The 27254-nt window shown below is 38.3% G+C and overlaps 1 protein-coding gene across 1 annotated transcript in view; it reads right to left on the reverse strand.

The window, feature by feature from the left end:
* RPAP1 (RNA polymerase II associated protein 1) overlaps positions 1-6433 on the reverse strand; it is a 72832-nt gene extending 66399 nt beyond the window's left edge. Inside the window, exons 1-3 of the mRNA XM_081330124.1 lie at positions 6343-6433; positions 5228-5466; positions 419-564 (exon numbers count right to left, since the gene is read on the reverse strand). Of these exons, the coding sequence (XP_081186250.1) occupies positions 419-564; positions 5228-5417 (336 nt within the window). The 5' untranslated portion in view covers positions 5418-5466; positions 6343-6433. The remainder of the gene's footprint in view (positions 1-418; positions 565-5227; positions 5467-6342) is intronic.
* Between the last annotated feature and the right edge of the window lie 20821 nt (positions 6434-27254).

Consider the following 27254-nt stretch of genomic DNA (forward strand, 5'->3'; position numbering starts at 1 on the left):
GATCCTGAAAACTTCTACCAACCCAGTTTGTATTTACAGATGAAGTATAAATTAAATAAAAATGAGAAAGCATGACTAAACATACACATCTTATATACCAGGGGTTCCCAACTGGGGATGCTCACACCCCTTTGGGGTGCGAAAACTAGGGTTTTCAAAATTATAGTGTATATGCATAATTCGCTGCCGTTATTTTGAACTTTTGTAAGGGGTGCAAGAATATATCAGAAGCGTTCTAGGGGTGAGGGGTATAGAAAAGGTTGGGAACCGCTGTTATATACCTTTCAAAATTTGGATGTTCAGGAAATGTCATGATTGCATTACTTTGGTAGATATCGTTTTATTTTACTTGTTTTTAGAGCAAACTACACAGTTTTAGTGGTTTATTTTTATAATGGCTCTTACAAATATGACATACTATGATTTTGCTTAAGACTGCTGTGATATGTTGATCATGATGATCGATCTGCTTCCCTGGATCTTCATCAAAATGGACATGGGCAGTTTTGAATCTGGATTTCTTTGGAGGAGCTGGTGTCAGAAGTGGAGGAACATCTGGAAAATCTGAGAAATCAAAGAAAATAATAAATAGATAGAAAATTAGTGATCGAATGTTTTTTTTCTTTCAAGGAAACAGATAGGTAATGAAAAATAAATCCTAAGTAACTGTGGTATTAATTGGAGCAATATAAAATTACAAAATAAACATTTTGCACTAAGCCAGCTTTTTATTACGTGATTTGTTGAAGAAGTCATAGCCACTTAGTTTATGATACTAACTAACCATATTTAACAAAACATAATACCAATGTTCACACATTATACTGAGCAAAATCATGTTGATCACATCGTGGCTAAGCACAATAAGAGAACTCAGCCAAAGTAACTTTTATTCAGGGTACTTAATTAACTAGCTGATGTAGGCTTCTCAGAAAGAAAGTTCAAATCAAAGCAAAAGAAGTGATATTAGAATGCACTCTTGCACCCTCTTATGTCAAAGGACAATCAAAATTATCAGAGGAGTCAAAGATATTGCTTAGAGTGAAAGGTTAGAATATTTCAAACTTTTAAACTTAAAAAAAGAAAACAGGTGAGAAGGGACATGACCGGGAATATGAAATCATGCATGGGATGAAGAAAGTGGGGAGAATTTTTTTCCCCTCCCTATCTCAAAATGCTACAGAAAAGATCATCCAATGAAGATCAATGAAAGATTTTTTTAAAAAAAGCATTTTTAACACAATACATAATTAAAACATGGAATTAATTGTCCCAAGGTTTTCTGATGACAACTAAATGGGTTAGCTTAAAATGGGATTGATAAATGTATGGAGGACATGTCAACCTAGGGCTCAACACAGGTTTACTCCGCTTGGAGGTAACAAACTTCCTAATACCAATTTCAGGGAACGATGTTAGTGGGGCCAGGGTGGGGGGTGGGTTCAAATCAGTGTCAACTCCTGGCAACTGACAAGTCCCTGAAGTTTTCTTAGCAAGATTTCTGAAATGGTTTACCATTGCCTCCTTCTTCCTAGGGCTGAAAGACAGTGCCTGACCCAAGGGCACCCAGCTGACTTTGTGCCTAAGATGGGATTAAAACTTCCAAGTCTCTTGGTTTCTACCCTGATGCCTTAACCACTACACCAAACTGACTCTGTGGTAAAGGAATAATACCCACCAACTGTTTCACCAGGGTTGAGCAGCCGGGTGAAAGTTCAGACAGAGGAACACCCTTATAACAGAGAGCAGTTTATGACTATTATGTTTATTAGGTAGCTTCAAATGAGATACATAAGCAGTGTTGTATGTAGACCACCAGTGGATTGCCTCAGCCTCTGTAACAAGTTTGCTGTGGAAGAAATCTCTCATCAACATACACTGACGCTTTTCTTTCACAAGCAAACTGTGTGAGGATCCCCCCCCCCCAAATGATATGTATGCTATTGCCTGGATGTGACAACTAGAACACAAGACTACCTACCTAAGGCAAGATAGACTAAAGAAGCAAATCCGATAAAAACAAAAATAGCAAGATCCTATATACAAAATTTGACTAGCAAACATCAATGTAGACTTTGCCACAAATTAGCCAATGTTGCATATATTCAGGAGACAAAGTGAGCCAATGCAAAAGCTAAGGATTATCAGAGAAGGTTACAAGCCAATTTTCTACGATCAGGTTAAACAAAATGTTGTGCCTGTTATCATCAGCTGGAAACTGGGGCAATGTAACTGAAGTGAAGCAAATCATCTAATATCCATCAAAACTGACATTGACACCTGTACCTTGACAGTTATTTCATGTTATGTGCTGCAGACTTGATGTCTAGATAAAATGAAGGATCAGTTTTGGATAAGGACTTAGAGAATACCATGAAGATGGCACAAGTCTGCTGGAATATGCTGAAGCCTATAACACAGCATTTGTAAATACCTCATAACTTCCAGGAGTGAAGTTAATCAAGCAATACAAATGCACTATAGAATAGCACAGAAACATATGCTATAGTCACGGATACAAAAAATATTATTTCAGAAACTATAATTACCCAACATTGATTACTAGTGCTTGACACTCAGGTCTATCTTATAGCTTCTATAAGGCCTCCCATCAGTAGTGAATACATAAAATCATCAGAACATGGGGCCCAGCTGAAGACCTCACTGGGAATATTGACTACAAACTTCAGCAAAACAAAAATCAATATCTGGAACAGGCTAGTTGGACATATTAAAATCTTAGGAAGCAGAACATCTGGCACACATCCGTTTATCATAACATTGATAAACAAACCTTATGGTGAGATTACAATATGGTATGAGGCAAAAAGAAATGCCTACAGCAGGGGTGTCAACAGCCGACCTGTGGGCCGGCCACGTCATCCGGAAGCCGCGCCCACCCCATTGCCGGCAATGGCAAAACACTCCTGATACATCTCGTAACATAATATGACGTCACGAGTTTGACATGTCTGGCCTACAGGATCTGGATAACAGTAAATGCAGATAATCACTAGCAATATCAGAAACTAAAATTTGCTGCAAAGTAAAAAGTGACTGCTGCAAAGTCTATATAACCAATTAGACAAGCCTGGTGGGATAAAGAAAGTCAACTACCTTGCTAAAGCATGCTAATACTCCACACAAAATTTAGGACAGGTCATCAATATCAAAGATAAGAACAGCTGACTGCTACAACAGCCAAAAACACACAGAGACTGTCAATGTAGGAACTATTTCAAGACAAGCTGCATTAAAACAACTCCCTCTTCCACTATTGGCTAAACTGACCCTGTTTTTGGTTTGCTACTTGCCATCAGTATTGAAGAAGTTTCAACTGCCATCTGCAAGAGTAGGAATGACAAAGTGGCTAGCTTGGATGACATCCCAGCTGAAATCTGGAAGCTACTTGAAGCATAAGAAGCAGAATAATTTACAGTGCTCAACAAAATGTAGAAGAAAATCAATCTGGCAGAGCTATACAAAAATACCAATCAGGAAAGACACAAGGCAATGCATAGCACTGCTCAAACTACAGGCCTACTCAGCTATTATACCTCACCATGAAAGTTTTTGAATATATATTAGATGCACATTTCTAAGTCATCCCCATTTTGTCAAATCAGTGTGGCTCTATGAAGAACTTTGGAAAAACTCATAAAATAAATGCTGCTGATCTACTGGTGGAGCAAAACAAGAAAACACACACACGTGGCATTCACAGGCCTAATAAAAGCATTCAGCCAAATACCATATGCCTTTATCTAGCTATTATTTAGACCAGGCATGTCAAACTGCCGGCCTGCAAGCCGGACGCATCGTCCTGAAACCGCACCCACCCCATTGACGGCAGTGGGGAAAAAGTTGCGATACGCCGTGCAACATCACGTGACGTCACAAGTTTGACATGCCTGATTTAGACTATATAATGTATTCAAGGCCTACATTTGCTGAACCACAATATTACCAGCTTAGTAAGTAGTGTTGCCATACACTTAAATGCTTTTGTAATCTTCATTTGTGTCTTCCAAGAATCTACCTTCTCACTATTGCTCTTCCTTCTCTGTATGACATAATGACCACAAACTTCCAATTACAACACTAATGGATTTATTATATATACTGATGTCATGATTGCTAGCAAAACGTAAAAGAACCTGAAAAATTAATATAGGAATGACAGATGCATCTTAATGACTTTGGAATAAAAATCAATATGAAATACACTTAGTTTCCTAAATCCAGTTTCCAGACCAATGGTACACTCAAGAAAGTTAGCATCAAATTAAATAAGATAAACATTCAAACACCTAGAGGCTAAAAACATGCTTCTAAGTGTGACAGGCTATTAGATGACAAATGCTGCCTGAATGAAGTAGCATCAAGTTATTGGTGTTCTGTGTGACAAATAAATTTATATTGTTCCTGAAATCCACTCTACTAAATGATCATCAGACCAGTAGCAATGGGTGGAGTAGAATGTTGGCCAGTATCAAAGACACATAAACAGGGTTTCCATACTGTACAGATGAGAATGCTACAGTGGTTACTTCCATAGCAAGACTAGACCAAGTGATAAATTAAGATGTATTTCTTGCTGAGAAAATGCAATAATCACATCTACAGTGGGGATCGCCAGGTACTACAGAGCAGCAACAACTCCATTGCAAGAACAGCTTTAGAATTACATGCAGAAGGTCACCAGCTAAAGCAGGGGTGTTAAACTGCCGACCTGCAGGCCGGTTTCATCATACCGAAGCCGTGCCCACCCCATTGCCACAATGCAAAGAGTCGTGATATGTCACGACACATCACGTGACGTGGCAAGTTTGACACCCGTGAATGGAATGACTAAAAAAATCTCTGGCTCAACCAACTAAAAGATTACATGTACCTTGTGAAGTTCAACTATAAAAATGCTGCAGATGGGTTGAAATGGCAAGCACAGATTAAATCAAACAGATTCTTCAACCAAGAAGATAAAAGTGAAAAGGAAGAGGAAGAAAGAAATCAGATGCAATAGTACATCGAATTTGGACGATTCTAGATTGGGGAAGGCTCGTTTAGATTAAACTACATATGGAATTTTATCATATCAAATGTAGCTAGGACCATACAAAATGCCATGAAAATATAACAATTCTAACAAACATGGTGACACATTTTTGGCTATATCCATTTTTAAAATTGTCAGTAATTTGCATAAAATAATTTGAAAGAAACATACCATCTAGCATCACCACATCCTTGCTGAACTGCAGTGGACGTCTGTCATCATTGTCTCTGTCCACATCTCCTCTTCTTTTATCTGCTTTCTTTACTAATTTAACTGCTGGGGAAGATTTAGTCTCCAGGAATTGATTCTGGAACCTCAGCAGATCTTCTTCTGACTCTCCAGGCTTAGGCCTTGACAACATCCTACTTCTATGTTTCTGCTGCTGTTTAAAAAAAGAATCTATGGCATACCTAAGGCAAATAGTGAAAGAAAGAAAATGAAAAATACAAGGTTTTATTTATGGAAACTATAAGTCAAACAAATTCTTTTTAAAAAAAAGAAGTTATTATTCACAATTCTATCACATCATTACCGCCACCCCCAGAATATCAACGTTAATATCCAATTCTAGAAGTGCAAAGAGACCACACTAAGATGTTCTTAACGTAGCTGTTTAGAATGAACGCATGTAAAAAGTATTGTAGTAAGTACTTTCTGAAAGTAACATTCTCTACCAAGTTTATTTTTCAGCTGGGGTTACTTATTTTGGGATGGACCCAGAATTTCAACTTATCAATTATTCCACAGACTGCAGTCACAGAAGGGTTCACTTTTTTCTGTATGCTTTTCTCCAGTATTTGTGTAGCTTTCAAACACAGTAGATGGGAGTATTAACAACATTTCAAGGGCTAGTCTACTTCAGAAAGTACAGCAGGGGCAAAGAGGCTTAAGAAATAAGACTTCAAAAAAGCCACCACCGGGCAAATAACAAAGTACAGAAGGGTGGTTTGAATTTCACTACCAAATTAACTGCGTGAGTAAACTATTTCTGTTCTGCTCTAGTTAAAAGGTGAAGTCCTAGACCAGACAGACGTGTTTTTAGTGGCTTGCAGCACAACAGAAAAGACATTCGTTCTGCACAACGCCTCTCACTGCCACCAATTCTGTGGTCAGAACGGAAAGCCAAAACTACCCTGCTTTTCTTTTCGCTCTACAAAAAATACGACTGGATCCTTTTTCATGACCCTCCAGTGTAAAGAAAGGAAGGGGATTCCTTGGAATCAAAAAGAAATCTTAGTTCAATCGGAAATAACCAAGCCAGCCAATGTTTAGAGGCTCAAACCTACCTTCCTTCAACCTACAAAACTCCTTTTAAGATTGCCCGCCCGGATTTTCCCGAGCTCGGCCGCCTTTCGCCGATCTCACGCTCTAAGCCACTAGATCACGGGTAGGCAACCTCGGCTCTTTTATGACTCATGGACTTCAACTCCCAGAATTCCTGAGTCAGCTATGCTGACTCAGGAATTCTGGGAGTTGAAGTCCATGAGTCATAAAAGAGCCGAGGTTGCCTACCCCTGCACTAGATAGAAACTAAAACGATAACGCGCAGAAGGACGTCATCTTAAGGCGCGCGCAAGTCAAGAAAATAAAAGGGGGGGGCTGCTCTTGGGTGACGTCACCTGGAAGGAAGCCGCGCCCCTCTGCTCTCTAACGATTGGTGAGGGAAGGAAGAGGGCTCTGTTGCCGCACGTGGCGTTTTTGTGACTGCTAGCAGCGTTTGCTGAATGAATGCTTTGGAGAGAAATTTGGGGCTGGGGTTGGGGGAATCATTCCGTAAAAGTGTCAGGCTCAAATTTCTTAAACAATGCTAATTTCTGACAACGGAGGTTTTTAAAAAGTTAGCAAGGGCAAAAATTCATATCACCATCGGTTTCTAAAGGGCAGGGACTTACTATATCATAACCAGTGGCGTAGCGTGGGTTGTCAGCACCCGGGGCAAGGCAAGTAATTTGCGCCCCTTAACCCGTGGATTTTAGCACTCGAGTCTCTTCCACTAGCTCAGGAATTCTGGGAGTTGAAGTCCATGAGTCATAAAAGAGCCAAGGTTGCCTACCCTTGAGTTAGGTTCAAGGCAAAAAAGGGTCTCTGGAGAAGAGGGAAAATGCTAGTTTAAAACTGAAACAAGGCAACTTTAAGGTGCCTCAGCTGTGATTTAGGATGAGACAAAGAGAGGACATGGCGTTGAAAATGGTTAATGGGGCATGTTTGTTCCACTCTTAGTGGATGTCAAGATAAACCCCACGAGAGAATGACCTTACAACAGATGTGAATAGGCTTGGACTACGTTTGTAGATTGAGTGCATACATCACATGGAGCGATGATGGGCTTCATCAAGATTTATGATCCCACAATTGGCTAGTTTTCTCCATCTTGTCCTAAACCCTGGATACCAACCACGGTTTATGGCTTAGTATGTGGTGTGGGGTGACCCAACATGTTAGGCAACAAACAATGACTTCCAACTTACAATGCCTCAGCTTCCCAAGGTTATTCCAAAGCCGGAAAAGCCAACCAACCCACCCTGCAGCTTTGCCTGCTTAGGCTGAACCCCAGGAGTTCATACTTGCTGTGGCGCCTGACCTATTTTCTGCCCAGACAACAAATACTTATTGGGGTTAAAAATTTGCCTTCATAACAAATGCTGATTTATTGGGATACAGACTTTTTTAAGCAAGTTTATCCAGGGTACAGGCTTTGAATTTCAGTGCAGGTATCGTTTTATGCAAGGCAAAGATCTGAAAGGATACTTCAGGGTTACCTCCTTACTTGGATTGATGAAGGTGAGCTTAGGAGGCAGAAATTAAAATGAAATTTTACTCCAGTTGTCTATCATTCGTATTGAATTTGTTATCAAATGGTGCCAAAAAGAAAGAGAAATCCACTGCAAAACTCACAACTGATGTTTTTAAATCAATAAAGATGAGAAGCCAAGTGTCAAATTCCAAGAAAAATCACTGTTTCTAAACTCTGTTGGTCAGACTGTATCTGGAAAATTATGCTGATTTATGGGTATTGCATTTTAGGAAGGACATTGCTAAATGAGCATGTCCAGAGGAGAGCAACTAAGAAGATAAGAGATCTGGAAGTAAAAACTCTTAGGAATGCTTGGAGCCACTGGGTATATTTGTGTTGGAGAAGAGAAGACTGTTGGAGGATATAATTCCTCATATTTTATGAAACTAAGTACAAACAAAATATCAGCTGAGCTTCCAAAGGTGCTTTTCCAAAAGGCAACTTGACTTTCTTGGTTTTTTCTTTGAAAATATTTCGTTTCTCATCCAAGAAGCTTCTTTGGATGAGGATGAATGTTTGTTCTCTGAGCTTGTGGATTGGTTTCCCAACGTTTCATTACCAGGCTAGGTAACTTCTTCAATGGAGTTGAAGCACCTTTGGATAATTGAGAATCTTCAGAGACATCTGTTGAACTTCAAATGCACAGTATACTATGCTGATGATTTGGCTACATTATCATCTTTCTCCAATTTTTGCTCTCCAATTCCCCAAATTCACAATTAGCACAACCTCAGTACTTCTACCAGGAATCAGGAAGGCAAAATTGGATTAAATATAATTTCCATCACTGGAATCCTATTTCATTGTGTATCTTAGATATATATTAATTTGTCAGTACAACACATATGCCACCTAACTGATAGGATATAGACAACAGTACATTAATATGCAAGATAGTCTTTAGAGACCTTAGCTTCCTTAGTGTGCTTGGGATAAAACTGGATCGCAGCAGTGAAAATGAATGTCCTGCCCAAATTTTTATTCTTATTTCAAATGATACCGATTCTTAAGAAAGACTCTAACTTGGAGGAATGGCAGCGTGGTATCAATAAATTTGTGTGGGCAGGGAAAAAGCCACGAGTTAAACTTAAGATTATGCAGGATACTCGTGAGAGAGGTGGCCTTAAAATGCCTAATTTTAAATTATATTATGAAGCTGCTGCACTAGTAGGAATAAGTGATTGGATTAATTTGACACAATCGAGGTTATTAAATCTTGAGGGCCATGATCTGTTGTTTGGCTGGCATGCATATTTGTTGTATGATAAGAAGGTAGATACTGTGTTTAGGATGCATATTTTAAGACAGGCATTGCTGAGAGTTTGGAAGAAGTATAGACATAAGTTAAGCAGCAAGATACCATTGTGGGCAATCCCAAAACACGCAATAGAAAATATACATGCTGGTTTCAAACATGATGAGACTACTTACAAGGAAATTTTAAGTTTGGAAAGGAATATTTGGTGCTTGAAATCATATAGTTTCTTGCGAGAAGAGAAGGTTGTTCAGACTTGGTTTCAATATATTCAGTTACAGGCCAGGTGGAAAGAAGACCAAAAAAATGGATTTGCAACGACTGATGAAAATTTGATAAAGCAAATTAGAAATCAAGGACCAGCACATATTAAACGGATATATCTTGCATTGATAGAGATCGATTCAGAAACAGAGCTTGTTAAGGATTGTATGATAAAATGGGCCCAAAACATTCAGGAAGTTATTACAATGGACACGTGGGAAAAGATCTGGGTGAGGAATGTAAAATTCACTCAAGCTCAAAGTTTAAGAGAGAACTTTTACAAAATGTTTTATAGATGGCATCTAGATCCTAAAAAGCTTGCAAGTATGTATCCGAATTATCAGCCTAAATGTTGGAGGTGTGGTGATGAAGAGGCAACATATTTTCACATATGGTGGACATGTAAAAAGGTCAAGGCTTTTTGGATAAAAGTCTGGTGGAATATGCAGAAGATTTTTAAACGGAGGATAAAGTTTTGTCCGCAATTTTTTTTGTTGGGAATAATTGTTGACGCTACAGTTGTGGACTCTAAGTTGATGCTGAATTTAGTTACGGCAGCAAGACTTTTGATAGGTCAATATTGGAAGAAAGAGGAACTGCCGACTATACAAGAGTGGATTTTAAAGGTTTCCGACTTGGCAGAGATGGCGAAGATTTCGGCCTATTTGAAAGATTACTCGCAAGAACATTATATTATGGAATGGAGAAAATGGATTGAGTTTATCCAGAATAAGTATAGGGTCAAGAAGTTTTATCTAGCATTTGAATAAGTCTTCTTTCGTTTTCTTTTTTCTTTTTTTATTTTGTCTTCTATATATATTTAATAATGCTAAGTTTTGTTTGATCCTATATAAGTTAGAGAGTGATGGATTTTAGAATTTATAGTTGTTAGTATATGGTTGTTTATGATTGCCTTTTTATATATATATACCTTGTATTTAGCTCTGGGAAGTCCGGGGGGGGGGAGGGGGGTTAGGGGGAGGTGGGGGGGGAGGAGGGAGGGGGGGAGGGGGGGGAAGGGGGGAGGTAGGGAGGGGAGGTAGGGAGGGGGAAGGGGGTTTTTTAAAGGAAAACTGTATTTTTAAAACTTTTCAATAAAAAAAAAAAAAAAAAAAATAAAAAAAAAAAACTGGGCTTTGATTGCACATGTGTCATAGTAGCCAAAACATACCAAAACTGACTGATGCTGGCTTTACTATTAGTAAGAAATATGGCATGTGACATGAGTTCAACTGAGATTGGTTGCATAGTCTACACTTTTATCTATCTTATCAAAAAGAGTTACAGGATGTGAAAGCCTTGCTTGACTGGAAGCAAGTCAACATTTGGGTCCATCTGGAAATAGAGGGCATATAGAGGATTATGAATATGAGAAAATTTTAAGGAACGTAAATTAGCAAATGTGATTAGAGAAAGCAAAATAAATATGTGGTGTGGTTATGCAACTAAAAGTGATCAGATATTCTGGAGTAGAGATGATGAACATACACATGGATTGAACATGTGCAATTTAGTTATGAAATAAAGTGCTGAAATGCATCAGAAAATTTTAAGTTACTGTCATCTAGATTGTTGTGAGTGTAGTTGAAAGTAGGATTTCATAGTTTGCATTAATTGCATGATTGAGATAATTACAGTGATAAGTATTGATTACAACATTACAACTGATATTATAACTAAAATATTTCAGTTAAATGAGAAACATAAAATTTGAGGACCATTCAGCCATAAACCCAGTGGTGGGATTCAAATATGTGAACAACCGGTTCTCTGTATGGATGCCGCTTCCGGAAGTCCATTCTGGGCCTGGGCAACAAAAAATTAGCTACCAGTTCTCCCGAACTGGTGCGAACTGGCTGAATCTCACCACTGTGTAATGCTGAATCTCACTGCTCAATGCAGGGTCTAAATTAAAACATCCACAATAACCATGATAATTGTTTCAACATATCCAGTGAAGGAGAACCTCCATCTCTGTAGTTACTACATGCTACTATAACATCACTCTATTAGGAAATTATTAATAACAATCCATTGTTATATACTTCTTGTAATTTAAAGACCATTATTCATTTTCTGCCCTCTGAAATGACAAAGATCTTAGTGTGACATTCTTTCAGGTATTTAATGGTTTGGTTTATTCCTGTTTTTCAGCAAAGTATATATACTCAAAGAGAACTGATATATTCCCCAATCACTCTTATTATCCTTCTCTGAATCTGTTCTAGTTCAGATCCTTTGGTTCCCAAAAACTGAATGCAATTGTTAAAATACAATCAGAACAATACAGAAAAAAAGGTAGACCTCATAATTTGGAAACTATATTTTGCTGGTGTGGCCTACATTTTCATAAGCCATTTTAGTAGCCTCATCCCTTTCTGATTAATTTGAAAGTACCGGTAACTGCTATTCCAAAATAGTTTTCATAGGTACTACTGTTAACCTATACCTGTACATCTGATTCTCTTTCCTAAGTACAGAACTTTACATTTATGACTGTTCTACTTTATTCTGTTATTTTCAGCTGATTTCTCTATCCTGCCAAGATTGTTTTGAATTTTATTTCTTCTAATACATTTGCCTTCCAGCCAATTGCAGATCATTCAAAAAGGTGCAAATTGATGTCAACTGCAAATTTATGTTAGGAACTTAGGTTAAAGGAAAGTTTCTACTTACTGTTGTCTGTGGATGATGAAAAATATATTTGAGGTGAAGAACTACTGAGAATGTCTGTGGAGATACTTAGTCATCCAGTCAGAGCTGAAGAAGCTTCTTGGATGAGAAGCAAAAGGTCTTCAAAGAAAAGCAAGAAAGTCCATTTGCCTCTTGAAAATGCACCTTTGGGACAACCACTGAGAATTGTCTTTAATCTGTAAGCAAGTAAAACTAATGTGATTTTGGACATTAATGGCAAACTAGGATGTATTCAAAATAGCTTTCTGAGCTTTATATAAAATCATACCTTCTAGTTTGCAACTGAAAGAGCAATGTGCAACCATGAGAACATCAAAAATGCAACCTGAACAGTTCTGAATCTTGTGAAAAGACCAAAGCATGTTTACTTTGCATCCTTCATTAATCCCTCATCCAGTAAATGGCCTAGGGGTAGTTATAAGGACAGCCCAGAACTTGGTTCAGCACAATGAAGAAGCAAAAGAGCTACATTTGCTAAAAATAAAATAGCAGTACAAAAGTATCTGTTACTCCAAACCTGCTCAAACCAGCTTAATATAATGCACACAACATTAGCGGTGTCTGGAGGAACAAGAAAGAGAAGAGCAACAGCGGCTGTTGCCAAGATCAGAAAAAAATAGGTAGACTCTTAACTGATGTTGCAGCAAGATATCCTCTTTCCGAAGATGACACTGTGTACATCCACAAAATATTGGACCTAAGTATGAAGCTTGGATTTTTTAAAAACAACCATTTCCCCAGTCAAACCAAAGTACTCTTCAATCATCTCCTTCAGTTTCATCATATTTTCAGATGAAACTACTCACTATGCTTTCCATGATGACTGTTCACTATGATACAGAAAAGATATTGAGACCCTGGAAAGTGTGCAGAGAAGAGAAACAAAGATGATAATGGGTCTGGAGACTAAATAAGTAGAGGAGCTAGGTATCTCTAGCCTATTGAAGAGAAGGATTGGGTGGGACATGATAACTGGCTTCCAGTACTTGAGGGGCTGTTAGAAAGAAGAGGGGATTGATTTGTTTTCTAAAGCACTAAAGGACAGGACAAAAATAATAATGGGTGGAAGTTTATTAGGACCTCTCAGCCCAGCAGTAATGCTGTTCTCCAGTGCTGAAGCAGGCAGAAAATATGTTGGCAGAAAAAGTGTATTCACTACGCTTCCGACTCCTATTCTGCCTCAGCAATGAAACAGAATGGGAGATGCATCTCTACAAAGGGAGGGCAGGGGAAATGCCTCCATTGGTCCTAGTTGCTGGCAGTAGAAGACCTTTGGATGCCAATTCATCAATCCCACAGAGTGGTCACTCCATAGGATCAGAGAACTTCACACAAAAGGAGGTCTTCTTCTCTGCTTCTTTTCCCCAGCTTCTCCTGCAAGAAAAGGGGAAAGGAGACAGAGAATAATCAGATCTTCTGCCGTCAGTTCTCTGATATTGTTTCCTCGCAAGAGGATAATGTGCTGGTTTCATAAATAACTGGACAGACAAAGCATGTGGGTGGCTTCCCAGATGGCAAGGTGGGAGGAAGCAGTTCTGACTCAGATATTGCCTGTAACGATATGCCAGAGAGCTTTACAGATTCTACATTGCCAAATATGTTTCACTGTAGCTCACCTGAAAGTTTTAATATAGTATTAACAGAGTGTTTACTTCTTTTTGCCCAGCATTATGGCAATGCTTTGGTAGGAGGACCCAGCCGTGGGAGGAGCTCAGTAGTAGCTGATACAAAACTTTTTTTTTCTTCAAGTATTATGTTGTACATTGTTGTAGAGGTGGCTGAATATTATAAAATATGCAGGATGTTCAATACATAGCACAATGTGAGCAAGATATTTGGTCATGTATGACTTGCTGGGTAATACGTGTTTTAATCTTTTACTGGCACTTCCCTTCTTTTGGATCTGTCTGTCTGTCTATTTGACTTTGGTGCTGCTTGACCACAGACCAACTCTGGATGGCTCACAAATACAACAAGCCAAATAAAAAAGGAGACGTGGTATGTAAACAGAATGGCAGATCCAGGCCATTAACATCAAAATATGCAAACATTTTTATAGGTTTTATTAATTTTTTAAAATTACAATCTTTAGAGCTTAGTAAACAACATGTCTGGGTTCACATATTTAACATAAGTTCTTCGATATAAATCTATTCATTACTGCATAATCCAGTATTTTTCCTTGATCTTCCTTTCTTCCTCATATTTTTCCCTTTTCCCCTCATTAAATAATTACAATTCTTAGTACTATTGATGTATACAAAATTAGATATAGACATCTTCATCATATTTTACTAATATGATAGAAATAAAAATAATATCAATTCATGTCAATATCCTGTTTTTTGTGCTCTTACTAAAGTTTGATTTCCCAACAGTCTTTAAAGTATCTTTGTCAGTTATGATTTTCTCAATATTAATTACATTTATATAGCTAAAAAAATATTCATAGCAATCTTCCTCTTATTTTCAAATTTCCCATATCAGAAGAAGAAAAAATTCTAAATCATATCTTCCATTATAAAAAAACTAGTTATATCTAAGAGTTATCTGTTCTTTTAATCATATTCAAACAGGTATATTAAACAGATAGTGCGCCCTATGATAAATCAAATGCTCTGTTTTTTTTGTCTAACTCTCACTTTCTTTCTTTGCCAAGCAACTTCCCAGGCCAAGGCAGTTAAATCGCCCAAGAATTTTCTTTCTATTTTTGTGAAAGCTGTTTGGCATGAGAAAGACAATTTGGGTAGAGTATTTCTGGGGAGGAACACCACCCATCCACATTCCCTAGATATTTCTCCTGCCCGCTCTATGTTCCATTTTCTTGAATCTTTCTTCTTCCTTGTCTTCCTTTTGGAGAAAGGAATAAAGGGTCCTTTATATTTTCATTGTTGTAGATAGATCTTGCAGTATTTTATTTGTGTATGGCAGTCCATATTTCCCTTCCCCTATCTCCTCCATCTCTAGGTCCATTTCTTCTGCTTCACCCTCTGATTTCTAGTTTATTTGTTCATACTTTCTAGTTGTTGTCTAGGAGCTTTCCAGTTGTAGCTTCAGTTTGGAGGTTTGATCCTTTATATCATCTAGGTTATTTTTAGTCTCATTATGGTTTCTTTTTATGTCCTCTGTGTGCAAGAATTGTTTGATGAATTTATTGTAGCATAGAGTATTTTCTTTTGAAAGGTATTTGTTTTTTCTTTAGGCATCATTCCTAGAAATCCTCTAGTATCACCAATCTCAGTAAGTGGAACAAAATTTCCTCTAGTTTTCTGGTCCTTATGTATAGCCTTTATAATCCAGTCCTAGTAGCAATATTTTATAGTAATCCTTTGTCTCAAGTATCCTGAAAATTATCAGTCAGGCAAGGTTGTAATCCACAATGTTCCCAGTGTTCAAAATGTTCAACCTCCCTGCAGCCAGATGTATTCAAAAGTCAATTTTTTCTTTCTCTGCCACTGGTTCTTGAGATTAAAAGTCCAAGCTCCGTAGGCATTTATAGTCCATGAAGGTCAGGATGATAAATATGCCAAAATTTTATTGCCATCTGTTCTCCCTTAAGCTGACAGTCACAAAGCAGCCAAAGAGCTAGTTATAGTGCTGTACTCAAATCCACCACTAGATGTCACTCAAAGTCCATTTTCCACTCTTAAAACAAAGGGTTGATTTCTTATATTTCACCTCAATAGCTTTTTTTTACCAAAAGAGAAAATCTTAACAATTATCTCAGTTCTCAGATTTATCAAAATTAGAGCTTTGAATTACTTTCACTTCAGTCTTGTGTATTTCTGTCCCCCATAAAAAATTTAAAAAGTCGCTTCCATTCATATCCAGAGGTTTTAAGCTTCTTGGGAGCCTTTCCCAGGAAATTCAGTTGTAAAATAGTAAAGAAAGGATCAATATTCTCACCCAGTCCAAACATGCTGTTTACAATGCGCCAATTAAAGCTTTTGTTCTTCAGTTGTCAGCAGCTAATGGCCGGCCACAGAGGTGTGGCCAGTCTTTCCCCTGCTGGTTCAGGGGGCTTTCCTTGGATTAAAAGGAGAGACCACCATTTCTCCATGATCAACAAGGCACCCCTCCTTCTTCATTGCCTCTTCGGGGCAACTTTAGGCCCTTCTCAGGGCCTGCAGCTGGGTGAAATCAGGCATGGAAGGCAGAGCTCTACCTTCCTGCATCCCATTTCGCTGCGATGCAAAACCAGAAGTCACAATATGCAAACATTTGAGAAACACATCTAAAAATAGCTTCCATTCACCCTACCCCTTATATTCAAATAATAAATAACAGTTATTCAATGCCCCAAAACTATAAAGTGGATGCAACTAAACTGCTTTAAAACTAGTCCTTGTGCCTTGGTCTGAATACTGTGATGATATAACTACAAATTTCTAGAAACTGAATTTATTGATGACTTAATACAGGGTTAATTGCTTGAAAGAGTAATGTAAAAACAACATTTTCACTTATATTGGGTTTGAGAGCAGCCACTCATTTACTTCCTTAGGCAGGGTACAGTAAACACAGGATAGTCATCTTCTTTCTGAAAGCTTTGGCAAATTGGAATAATTGTAAAGGATTTTTTTTCCAGAAACACTGACTGTAGTCGTTCAGAATTTCTGGTATACAGTGGAAGTGCAGAAAGATAGAAGAGCTAATGCTGAAAATGTTAAAAAGGAGAGGTAAATGGACTGAGGAAACCATAGACCAACTTACAGTTAATATCTTGGAAAATCCTAAAAAAGATTATCAAGCAGTGGTTGTGGTTTGTAAGCAATGAGAAAGGAACAAGATGATTACTAGAAGACCAGTGTGGATTTGTAAAATATAGGTCATGGCAGACAACTCTTATGGCTTTTATTAACAGCATGACTGGATTAGGCCAAGGGATTGTTATAGGTTTGGTGTAACTAGACTTCAAGAAGGCAGTTTATAAATATGCTCCTTGATAAAATGGAACACTGGGGGATGGATAGTCCCAGTACCAGATGGACTCATAGTTAGTTGAAGAACTGTACTCAATGCATGATCCTTAATGGACTTATCTACATGTTAGGAGGAACATTGCAGGATACCTCTGGATATTGTCTTGGGGCTGGTGCTCTCCAACAGTTTTTATAAATAACTTAGGGAAGGTATAAAAAGGGATATTAAGAGTTGTGGTAGCGCAGTGGTTAGAATGCAATATTACAGGCTAATTCTGCTGACTGCTAGCAGTTCAATTCTCAAGGTTCAAGGTTAACTCAGCCTTCCATCCTTCTGAGGTCAGTAAAATGAGGACCCAGATTGTTGGGGGCAATATGCTGACTCTGTAAACCGCTTAGAGAGGGCTGTAAAGCACCATGAAGCAATATATAAGTCTAAGTGCCATTGCTATTTATTTAATCTGTAGATGGCACAAGTGGGATTGCTAGCAAACTCAGAAAAGCTCAAGGTTCAAAACATTCTTGATAGGATTGAACATTGGGTTGTATCCAACACAATGCTGTTCAGTGACAAAAAAAATAAGGTTCTGCATTTGTTTATGAAAAAAATTACGCATGACCTGGCTCAAGAGCAGTACTTGTGAGTGGGAACAGGGTGTCCTGATAAATCATAGATTAAGCATGAGCTAGCAGTGTGCTGCACCTGCCTAAGGAGCCAAAAATTTTGGGCTGTATTAATAGAAGCAAAGTATCAAGATCAAAAGAAGAAATAAATCCATTTTCTGCTCCACTGATTAAGCTGTACCTGGTATACTGGAGCCAGTTTTAGTTGCCTCAAGTCAAGAAGGAGGCTGATAAACTGGACAGAGTGCAGAGAGAACTAACAAAGATGACAGGGAGCTTGAAGGTTAAATCCCGTAAAAATGATTAAAGGAACTTCCTTTGTTAGTCTGAAGAAGAGAAGGCTAAATGCTCTATCACTGGAAGTTTTTTCTAATAAAGGTTGAATGGAATGTTTTGAGGATTCCTGCCCTGAGCAAGGAGTCAGAACAAAAGACCTCCAAGGTCCCTTCCAATTGTATAATTCTTTTGTTTGTTTGTTGCCCTTTTAGATGCTTTAATATATGGAAGGATAGTGGCCCAGGCATCTTGTTTGTAAACGGGGTTACACTCCATGGTATTTGTTTGGAAGTCTAAAATTTCTTTCAGTCTCCTGTACTAAGTTCTAATGTGTGCTATGGAGTATGCCTCAAGGTCATTCTTCTATCTGAGCCCTAAATGCTCTAAAATGTTAGTAATGCAATGCCTCCTTTTTTTTTCCTAAGCATTGATGTTTATGGCTGCATAGAAGCTACACAACTCCATTCACCATGCTTCCAATTATTGTACCTTGTCATTAGTACTAATATTCTCATCCAAATAGTTCATTTCTCTTGGCACATGTGTCAAGATCTTAGACTTCTATTACATTAATTTCCTCTTTTACAACTGGCCATTGTATCATTACTAAAAATCGTGCAATTATGCAACAGGGGCAGAAAATGGAAAAAATGAAAAAAGATGTGGTGATTGAAAGATACAAGGCTAAGTATTTATCCACGGAAGGATATGAAAAAGGAAGTAGCAAAAGTAGGTAGAAGGGACAACAATTTAATGTTGGCCAGAGCAATCAGCTGCTATAGTAGATTCATCTTAGTGTACAATACAGAGTTTGATCTTGCTGTGCCTTATTATATTCTATGTTTGGAGTCATCAGCTGAATTGGAGCCTGCAAGGTTAGCCAAAATGTACCGAGTTGAGTGCTTGGAAATTCTGCTAAGTTTCTGTCACTGAGTCTAACAGTTTGGCTGCTTCCTTCACAGATTGTCTTTCTCATCCTTGGCACTCCAGCTCTGCTTTGATATCATAGTAAAAGTAATTATTCAAAACAGGGTGTTTCAGCACAGTAGCTTCACCTAAACTCCCAATTAAAAATCTAGCAGTAGTTCCTTTTTCATGCAAAGTGTTAATGGTTTTCTCCTACACAGTTAGTCCTCGACTTTCAATCATTCATTTAGTGACCGTTCAAAGTTACAGCAGCACTGAAAGAAGTGACTTATGACCATTTTTTCATACTTATGACCAGAATCCCCATGGTCATGTGACCAAAATTTGAACACTTAGCAACTGACTCATATTTATGATAGTTGCAGTGTCCTGGGGTCATGTGATCCCCTTTTGCAACCTTCTGAAAAATAAAGTAATGGGGAAGCCAGATTCACTTAACAATGGTGGCAAGAAAGGTCGTAAGGCAGGACAAAATTCACTTAACAACTGTCTCGCTGAACAACAGAAACGTTGGGCTCCACTGTGGTCATAAGCCAAGAACTTCCTGTATTGAGCTTCAGATGGGGGAACATCCTCTCAGGATTGTTTAGAATCTTCCATTCTTTGCCTGATAAAGTGGCAGCACTTAGTTCTGGGATAGGAAGAAACACAAAGGTTTTGCTGAAATAGTTTTATTGCAGTGCATTAAAAGAGTCTGGAAGCCACTGTATACTGATGTGATGAATATGATTTACTGTTATTCAAGGGTTATCTTAATGTTGGCAAATGGATGGTCGAGAGGCAGATAGATGCATCCAACATGCATAGTTAAAATAAAGATGGGTATATCCAACGTGCACCCATTAATAGGCTGAATTTGTCCTAATATCACAGGTTGAGAAGGATTGGATTGCCAGTTTCCAGAGACTCAGAACAATCTATTTGAGGGTGCGGAGCATTTTCAGCCTATGCTGCACTGATAAAGCAGCTTTCTGCACCTGTGAGTTACTATGAAAAGGTGAGCAGTTTTCATCATTTGGTGGTTTGCAACTGAGACAATGTGCTGAGAAGTTGCATAGAATTTAGAATGGAATAGACCACTGTTTGTAATATAGGTAGGAATGTATTTCTGGTAACTGAACTGCTTCTCAACATAGCCTGTCATTATGGTCATGAAAAGATAGGTATAGTTCAGGACTGAAAGAGATTTTTTTCAAATACGCTGAATTCAATTGCTCAGAGAAGCTGTGCAGTTGAACTAGGTCCTGGTAGCATATTACAAGAAAGTATTTGGAAGACTGCAGTCACTTTGATTCATTGGCCTCAAAGGTACTCTTCAGAACTAACTTGGCAGGCTTCTTTTTATTGTGCAGTAAGATGACTGTTCCCTTAAGGATCATTATACTCTCACTGTGATTTTTTTAAAAAAACTTGTGAACTATTTTAGGAACAATGGAATAACCTAGCAGTGTTACACATGTATATGCAAAGGCACTACTCAGAAAATGTGAAAGGAGCAACATGTCTTTGCAATGTATACTGGTATGGCTTTGACAGTGGGCTTTTCACACTGTATCATTGCTATGGATGACTGTCATTCCCCTCTTTTTTTTCCCCTAGCAATTGTCCAACAGGTGCCGAGTCTGCTTTATCAAATCAACTTAATGTTGATCTGTTGGTTGCAACAGAATTGACCGGCTGGCACAGGGGTAGGCAACCTCGGCTCTTTTATGACTCATGGACTTCAACTCCCAGAATTCCTGAGCCAGCCATGCTGGCTCAGTAATTCTGGGAGTTGAAGTCCATAAGTCATAAAAGAGCCGAGGTTGCCTACCCCTGGGCTGGCATGTCACCCAAGCCTGATGTTGTGGGATGAGAGAAAGTGACTGGGCCAAAGTTACCCCACCAGCTTTCATGCCTAAGGTGGCACTAAAATTCAGAGTTTCTGGTTTCTAACCTGGACCCTTAACCATTAGACCAACTGGCTGTCTTTTCACTATGCTCCTTGCATAAAATGATCAGTTTTTTAAATAAAAATATATATTACCCTGCCTTTCTTCAGAGGAAAGTAGTTAGTTAGACAGTTTATAGACATGGAAGTTAGGTATGGTAGCATTTAGCATCAAGGTTTTCTCTTCAGAAATTCCTCCCTGTGAAGCAATAGATGTTGCTATATTTTGTTCCTCAGTGATGACATATCACTTCCCATTCCCAAAAAACTCAGTGATAACACAAACCTGTTACAATGACAAATAAAGCCAGTTGTAGTCAGCTTTGTTGCTAGGAACTATTCACATGCCTTTAAGAAAGTGCAGGAATGTCAAAGAGCATTTGGGAATTTCTGCTCTCCAATAGCACTGTCTTACAAGAGTTCATTTAGTGACCATTCAAAGTTACAACCTTACTGAAAAAAGTAACTTAAGACCGTTTTTCACACTTATGGCCATTGTAGCATCCTCATAGTTATGTGGTCAATATTTAGACACTTGGCAATTGATTCATATTTATGACACTTGCAGTGTCCCAGGGTCATATGATCATCTTTTACAACAGGGGTCTTCAAACCTGGCCCTTTTATGACTTGTGGACTTCAACTCCCAGAATTCCTCAGCCAGGCACACTAGCTGAGGAATTTTGGGAGTTGAAGTTCACAAGTCATAAAAGGGCCAAGTTTGAAGACCCCTGTTTTACAACCTTCTGACAAGCAAAGTCAATGAGGAAGCCAGGTTTACTTAACAGCCATGTTACTGATTTAACAACTGCAGTGTGGCAAGAAAGGTCATAAAGTGAGGCAAAATTCACTTATCAACACTCTCACTTAGCAACACAACAGAAATGTTGGACTCAATTGTCGTAAATCAAGGATACCTGTATTCCTGAACATATTAGTAGTTGCTCAGACTTGCAATCTTTCACCACTTCACTTGGCTATAAATCATAGGTGTCCATATACTAACTATTAGTTAAACTTGACAGAAGAGTCCTAGGTACCTCTTAACTAGATTAGACTCCTCCCGTGGAGAAGAATGAAGCCTCAAACACAACAGCTAACTTTGCACAGAAATCAGATATATATTGTATATCTGTTCTTCGGGGTTTAAACCTAGGATTCTTTATCCCACCCTTCCATTTTAATGCATATTTAAAACATTACATAGTAGCCTTGGGTGTTTAAAATAAGCTTATGACCCTCTCTAGCCTAGGAACTACTCATTCACAACTTGCCAACAGGCTTGGATTAACCAATAAGTAAAATATGCACATGACTTTGGCACCAAGGGAAAAGAGGCACTACAAAGATTTCTTTCCCTAGTTATCATGCCATTAATTTTCACTGCCACACTCTTTAGCTTTCAGCACTCATTGAATCTTAATGACTTATCAATTAATCAATAGAAGAGCTGATGGGCACCGTTGCTGAACTGTGCTTAGAGCATCTGTTGGTATATTTCTTCTTAGAAATTCAAACATAGCATATCATTCCCCATTCCTCAAACACTCCAAGACAACACAAGCCTGTTACGATGGAGACTGTTTTCCAGAAGTTTTATTTTCTCAGTGTTTTTGTGAATGGAAAATCTAACTGGAGAGTAGTGTTTCTGCTCCAGCTCACTGACTGTAACACCACCAGCAACATATTCTTGTCTGCTGAGAACCCAGCATGTATTTCTTTAAATGAGGCTCCATATATCTCAGGGGTCTTCAAACTTGGCCCTTTTAAGACTTGTGGACTTCAACCCCCAGAATTCCTCAGCCAGCATGCCTGGCTGAGGAATTTTGGGAGTTGAAGTCCACAAGTCATAAAAGGGCCAAGTTTGAAGACCCCTGCTCTTGGCTGATCCTCATACACAGTTCCTTATTTTTCAAAATAATTGAATCAGATTTTATCTCTTGCAAGACTGTGTATCTCCCAAAGGGAAAAGATGGGCTGAAACTTCTAGCCACGTTCCTGTAAGCTATGAAGCCAGAAGGTTGTTTTATACAAATGTGTTTTTTTAAGTATTTATAAATCAACAAAAGTAGTCTGAGCCTCTTTCCTGTACATATATGGGGGTTGGTAAGAGGATTTGAAAGACAAGTAGTGGCAACAGAAACCATCAGATTGCTACCTCAAGACAAGGAAGAGAGGCTGGTTCTGTGCAGACCCAAGGAGATTTCTGGGAGAGGAGATTTGAGAATTTTAATCATTCGTCCTATGGGATCTGCCCTCTAGTGTCAGAAGTGAGGTAAACACTAAAGGATACCCAAAAAGGGAAAATTCATTCACATTTATGAAAGAAAACTCTTATTATTGCCTATAATTCCTCTTTTTTCAATACTTTGCACAAATAAACATTATTGTTTAGCATTTGTATTTGATGGAATTGTTAGGCTATTGTTAGGGGGCGGAGTTATCTTTTATGTTCTTGAGATTTAGGAAGACATCTTTGGCTGTCCAACTAGCTGAAGATATCTTGAAGGATAACATATCAGAGTCATAAACTGTCACATTAGAGACTGGGGCAACCCAGGCACCTCATCCACCCACCTGAATTAAGAAACTGGAAATCCAACATCAAATAAAAAGAATGGAGCTGGGGTTTGAGTGGAAGGAGGGGAGAAAGGAACTGGGTGGGGGGAAAGAAACCATTTATAAATGTGAAATTGGTGGGGGAAAAAAACCTTGAAAGGATTAAATTAGAGCTGGGGAAAGAAGGAGTGTGACTAGAAAAGGAGGGGTTGAAAAGTGGCATGTCTTCTATTGCATCCGATCTAACGCTCCCAACAGTTTCTGTAGAAAAGTGCACATTTCCAGAATGCAATGGGAGGGAAGGTCTTGACTACTTTGCGCAAATTACTCTGTGGATGAATGGAAGTGATGGTAGCCACCAAAAGCTCCACCACCTGTACCCCAGAACAAAGTAAAGTATGATTCCACAGCATTGCAGTGACTATACAACCACAGGGAGCATCTCCTCTGCATGTCACGTCACCCATTGCTTAGAGAGAAGACTGCTTGGCAGATGGTCAGTTTCAGTTCTCCAGGTGCAGAAGACCCAGTAGCTGAACTGTCATTGCTAGAACCTTGTGTGTTCCTAACTATATTGTCCAAAAGAGAACTAGCTTGGTACTGCATAATTGATGTGCATTGGTGAAACATATTCAAAGGGTTTGTTTTAATCACAAGTTACTCTGAACTTGGGAGATGCCCAGACAGGGTGCTAGAGAAAGAGAAGAAAAAGCAACCATCTGGAATCCCTGAATTGTGCAATTTGCCACAACTATCCTATTTGTGTAATTTCCCCCCCCCCCGACATGTGTATACATGTGAATGTGACTTGCTGAAGAACAGCAGCAAAGCCAGAAAATCACTTACCTTGCCTATGATGTTTGATTTGCTTGTAAATTACAAACAATTCAACAGTGACTTAAAAGAGATACAATAACTAATCATGGGGAATAACAAATGTTGACTGCAAATGTTATACAATCATTGTTGTACAGACTTAAGTATGAGCAGATAGCCCTTCAATAGTGAGAAAGACCCAAAGCTCTATCTTCCACGATAGCTGTGGAGCTTATTACAGTTCTTCCTACTTTGAATTGTTTTGCAGTTTTTCTGTTTATGCTTTTCCACCAAAGAATAAAATTTATATTTATAACCCAGGGGATAGTTTGAAATTTCTAACACAATTCCATATTTAAATGCAGTGAAGCAAATACCAAATCCAGTATTGTCAATACCAACCATGCTGTGCCATTTTTCTCCCACCTGCAAAGAATATATTTGAACTGAGGACAAATTAATGTATAAAATTGCTTTTATTGAACTGTTTATTCCATTAGCTATTCTATTCTGTAATTTAGTAAAAATTTCCTTACTGATAATCTCTTACTGGTTCAACAATATTGAAGCATATTTTTAAAAAACTAAATGTTACCACATGCAAAATTAATAGGTTCAGAAGTGAAAGCAAAGGAAATAAATTATTAAAGTATCCTAGTGCTGTTTCCACAGGGCACACTCTGTATGACTAGCCATGGCTCTTATCATCTATTTAAAAACCTAGGTGCCAATCAAGCTTCAAAAACTGACAAAAATGCTTAAGAATGTTGAAGTAGCTCAAAGAAATGTTTCAAACTGAAAACAACAATGTCATTTCATGCTTAACTCTCTGAGGTCCAGCCTAATTTTGACTTGTTTCAAACTACTAATATGTCTATAAAATTCACTTCTTCAAACAGTAATAGAAGCAAATGCTTGAGATTCTAAACAAGGAAATAATTGGATCCAATAGCAGCTCTTTCCCCCTCTTTTCAAAAAAATCTGCCACACAGAGAGATCACAAAATAAAGTGGAACTATTGTCAGGCCTCTAGGTCTTAGTGACTATGGGTTAGAACAGACATGTCAAACACAAGGCCTGGGGGCTGGATCCAGCCCGCGAAGTGGTTTCATGTGGCCCCGCGAAGCCATCCTGGAAACAGTGAGGGAACAGCTCCCACTGCCTTGGCCCTGGCCCAGAGACCCTCCTTCTGCCAGAGACCCTCAGATCTGTCCCACTCCTGCCCAGGCCCCCATAGGCACCCTTGATGCAAATGATGTAGAGCTGGCCACGCCCACCCAGTAGGTCATATGCACTTTAGCCACGCCCACCCAGTAGGCCACACCCACCCAGGCCACACCCACCCAGCCCCCTGAGGGCAATTGCAATACTGATGCGGCCCTCAATGAAATTGAGTTTGACACCCCTGGGTTAGAATATTAATTATCTTTGACGTATACATTTGGGACTATCAAGTATGAATTCTATGTACTATAAGTCAGTACTTCAGATTAAGTAATAGGTGACTGAATGCAACTCTCAGCTTGCCCTGGTAGTATTCACCTATTATAGAAATACAAATAGTCCTCAACTTACAACAATTCATTTAATCACCGTTCAAAGTTACTGAAAAAGTGACTTACGACCGTTTTTCACACTTATGATCATTGCAGCATCCCCATAGTCACATGATCAAAATTTGGACACTTGGCAACTGGCTCCTTTTTATGATAGTTGCAGTGTCCCGGGGTCATGTAACCCCCTTTTGATGTTAATGGGAAAGCCAGATTCACTTAACAACCATGTTACTAAGTTAACTGCAATGAGTCACTTAACAACTGTGGCAAGAAAGGACATAATAAGGGGCAAAATTCATTTAATAACTGTCTCACTTAGTAGCAAAAATTTTGAGCTCAATTGTGGTTGTAAGTCAAGGACTACCTGTAATAAAAGTGTGTTGCATTCATATTATTCTGCTTACAATAACTCCACCAGTGCTCTCATTTCCCTAATTTATTATTAATCTGTATTCATATACTTGTATAAAAATGAGAATTATGTATTTTGGTTCTTCATAAACTCTGAATATCTGAATCAGATATGTCAGCTCAGCTATTCTACCAGGGAGTCAAATCAATCTATTATTTCATCTTTTTTTTAAATATATGGAGTCATTTCAATTGATCTGAAAGTATTACTGTGTCAAATAATTGGCTAGGAAGTAGTGGCTAAAAATAATATTTGAGTTGTAAATTGGCATTCTTTAGTGAATTTGCACTTCTCTCAACTTCTCTAATTGCCATTTTTTTTGTTCCCATGGTTTCTAGCGTATATAGGCAGTTGTATCATCGAAGCTGTTGATGCCTAGCATCATGGCCTTGGTTACCTTGGTGATGTTTTTCTCTATTGTGGCCATGGCTAGTTGCCCAGCTTGCATTTTCCCAGCTAGTAATTTACTTAATTACATTTAGAGAAGTTATTTGTTCATCACTGGATATAACTTGGAAAGCATCATCTCCTCCAAAAATATATATATTTGTTTGTAAATGTTCACCTTCAGGAATTGATTCTTTCTATTGTTCCTCCTTCTTTTTTGAACATATGTTGATTCAAATGATCCAAAACTTTGTCAGTCAAAACTGGAGTCTACTTCACCCATTTTGTTTCCAAAGTATAGTTGTTTTCATAAGCTAGCCACAGTTCTGGTGTCTAGAAAAATTGTATGCAGAGCCATTTTCTGCTAGGCATATAACTTGCCAAAGGAAATAAGTTTTAAAAACCATCACAGACTCTCAACTGGCATGCCTCCAAGATCCTTTGCAACTCTGTTATTCTGTTATTGTGTTTAAGTAGTCTTTTGCTCTGCCACATCTGACTGTCCTCATCCATGAACCTGTAAGATGCATTGACTAAATTAAAAAAAATTCTAATCCTAAATTCTTCATCTACTTCTAAATAGTAAGAAATTACCTTCTAAGCTAAATCTGTAAATATAACAAAGAGCATATTGAGAAAAGGGAAATATAAGGGGGAGGGGGAGGGAAAGCAACAATCATACAAAGGATTTTAAATAAAATCATTACAGTGTATCAGTATAGTTAAAGTAATAACATTACCTCCTTCATAAGGTTTTGGATTTCAGCACATTCATGGCATAA

Source organism: Vipera berus (assembly GCF_964194415.1).
Source record: "Vipera berus genome assembly, chromosome: 1".
Classification (NCBI taxonomy): Eukaryota; Metazoa; Chordata; class Lepidosauria; order Squamata; family Viperidae; genus Vipera; species Vipera berus.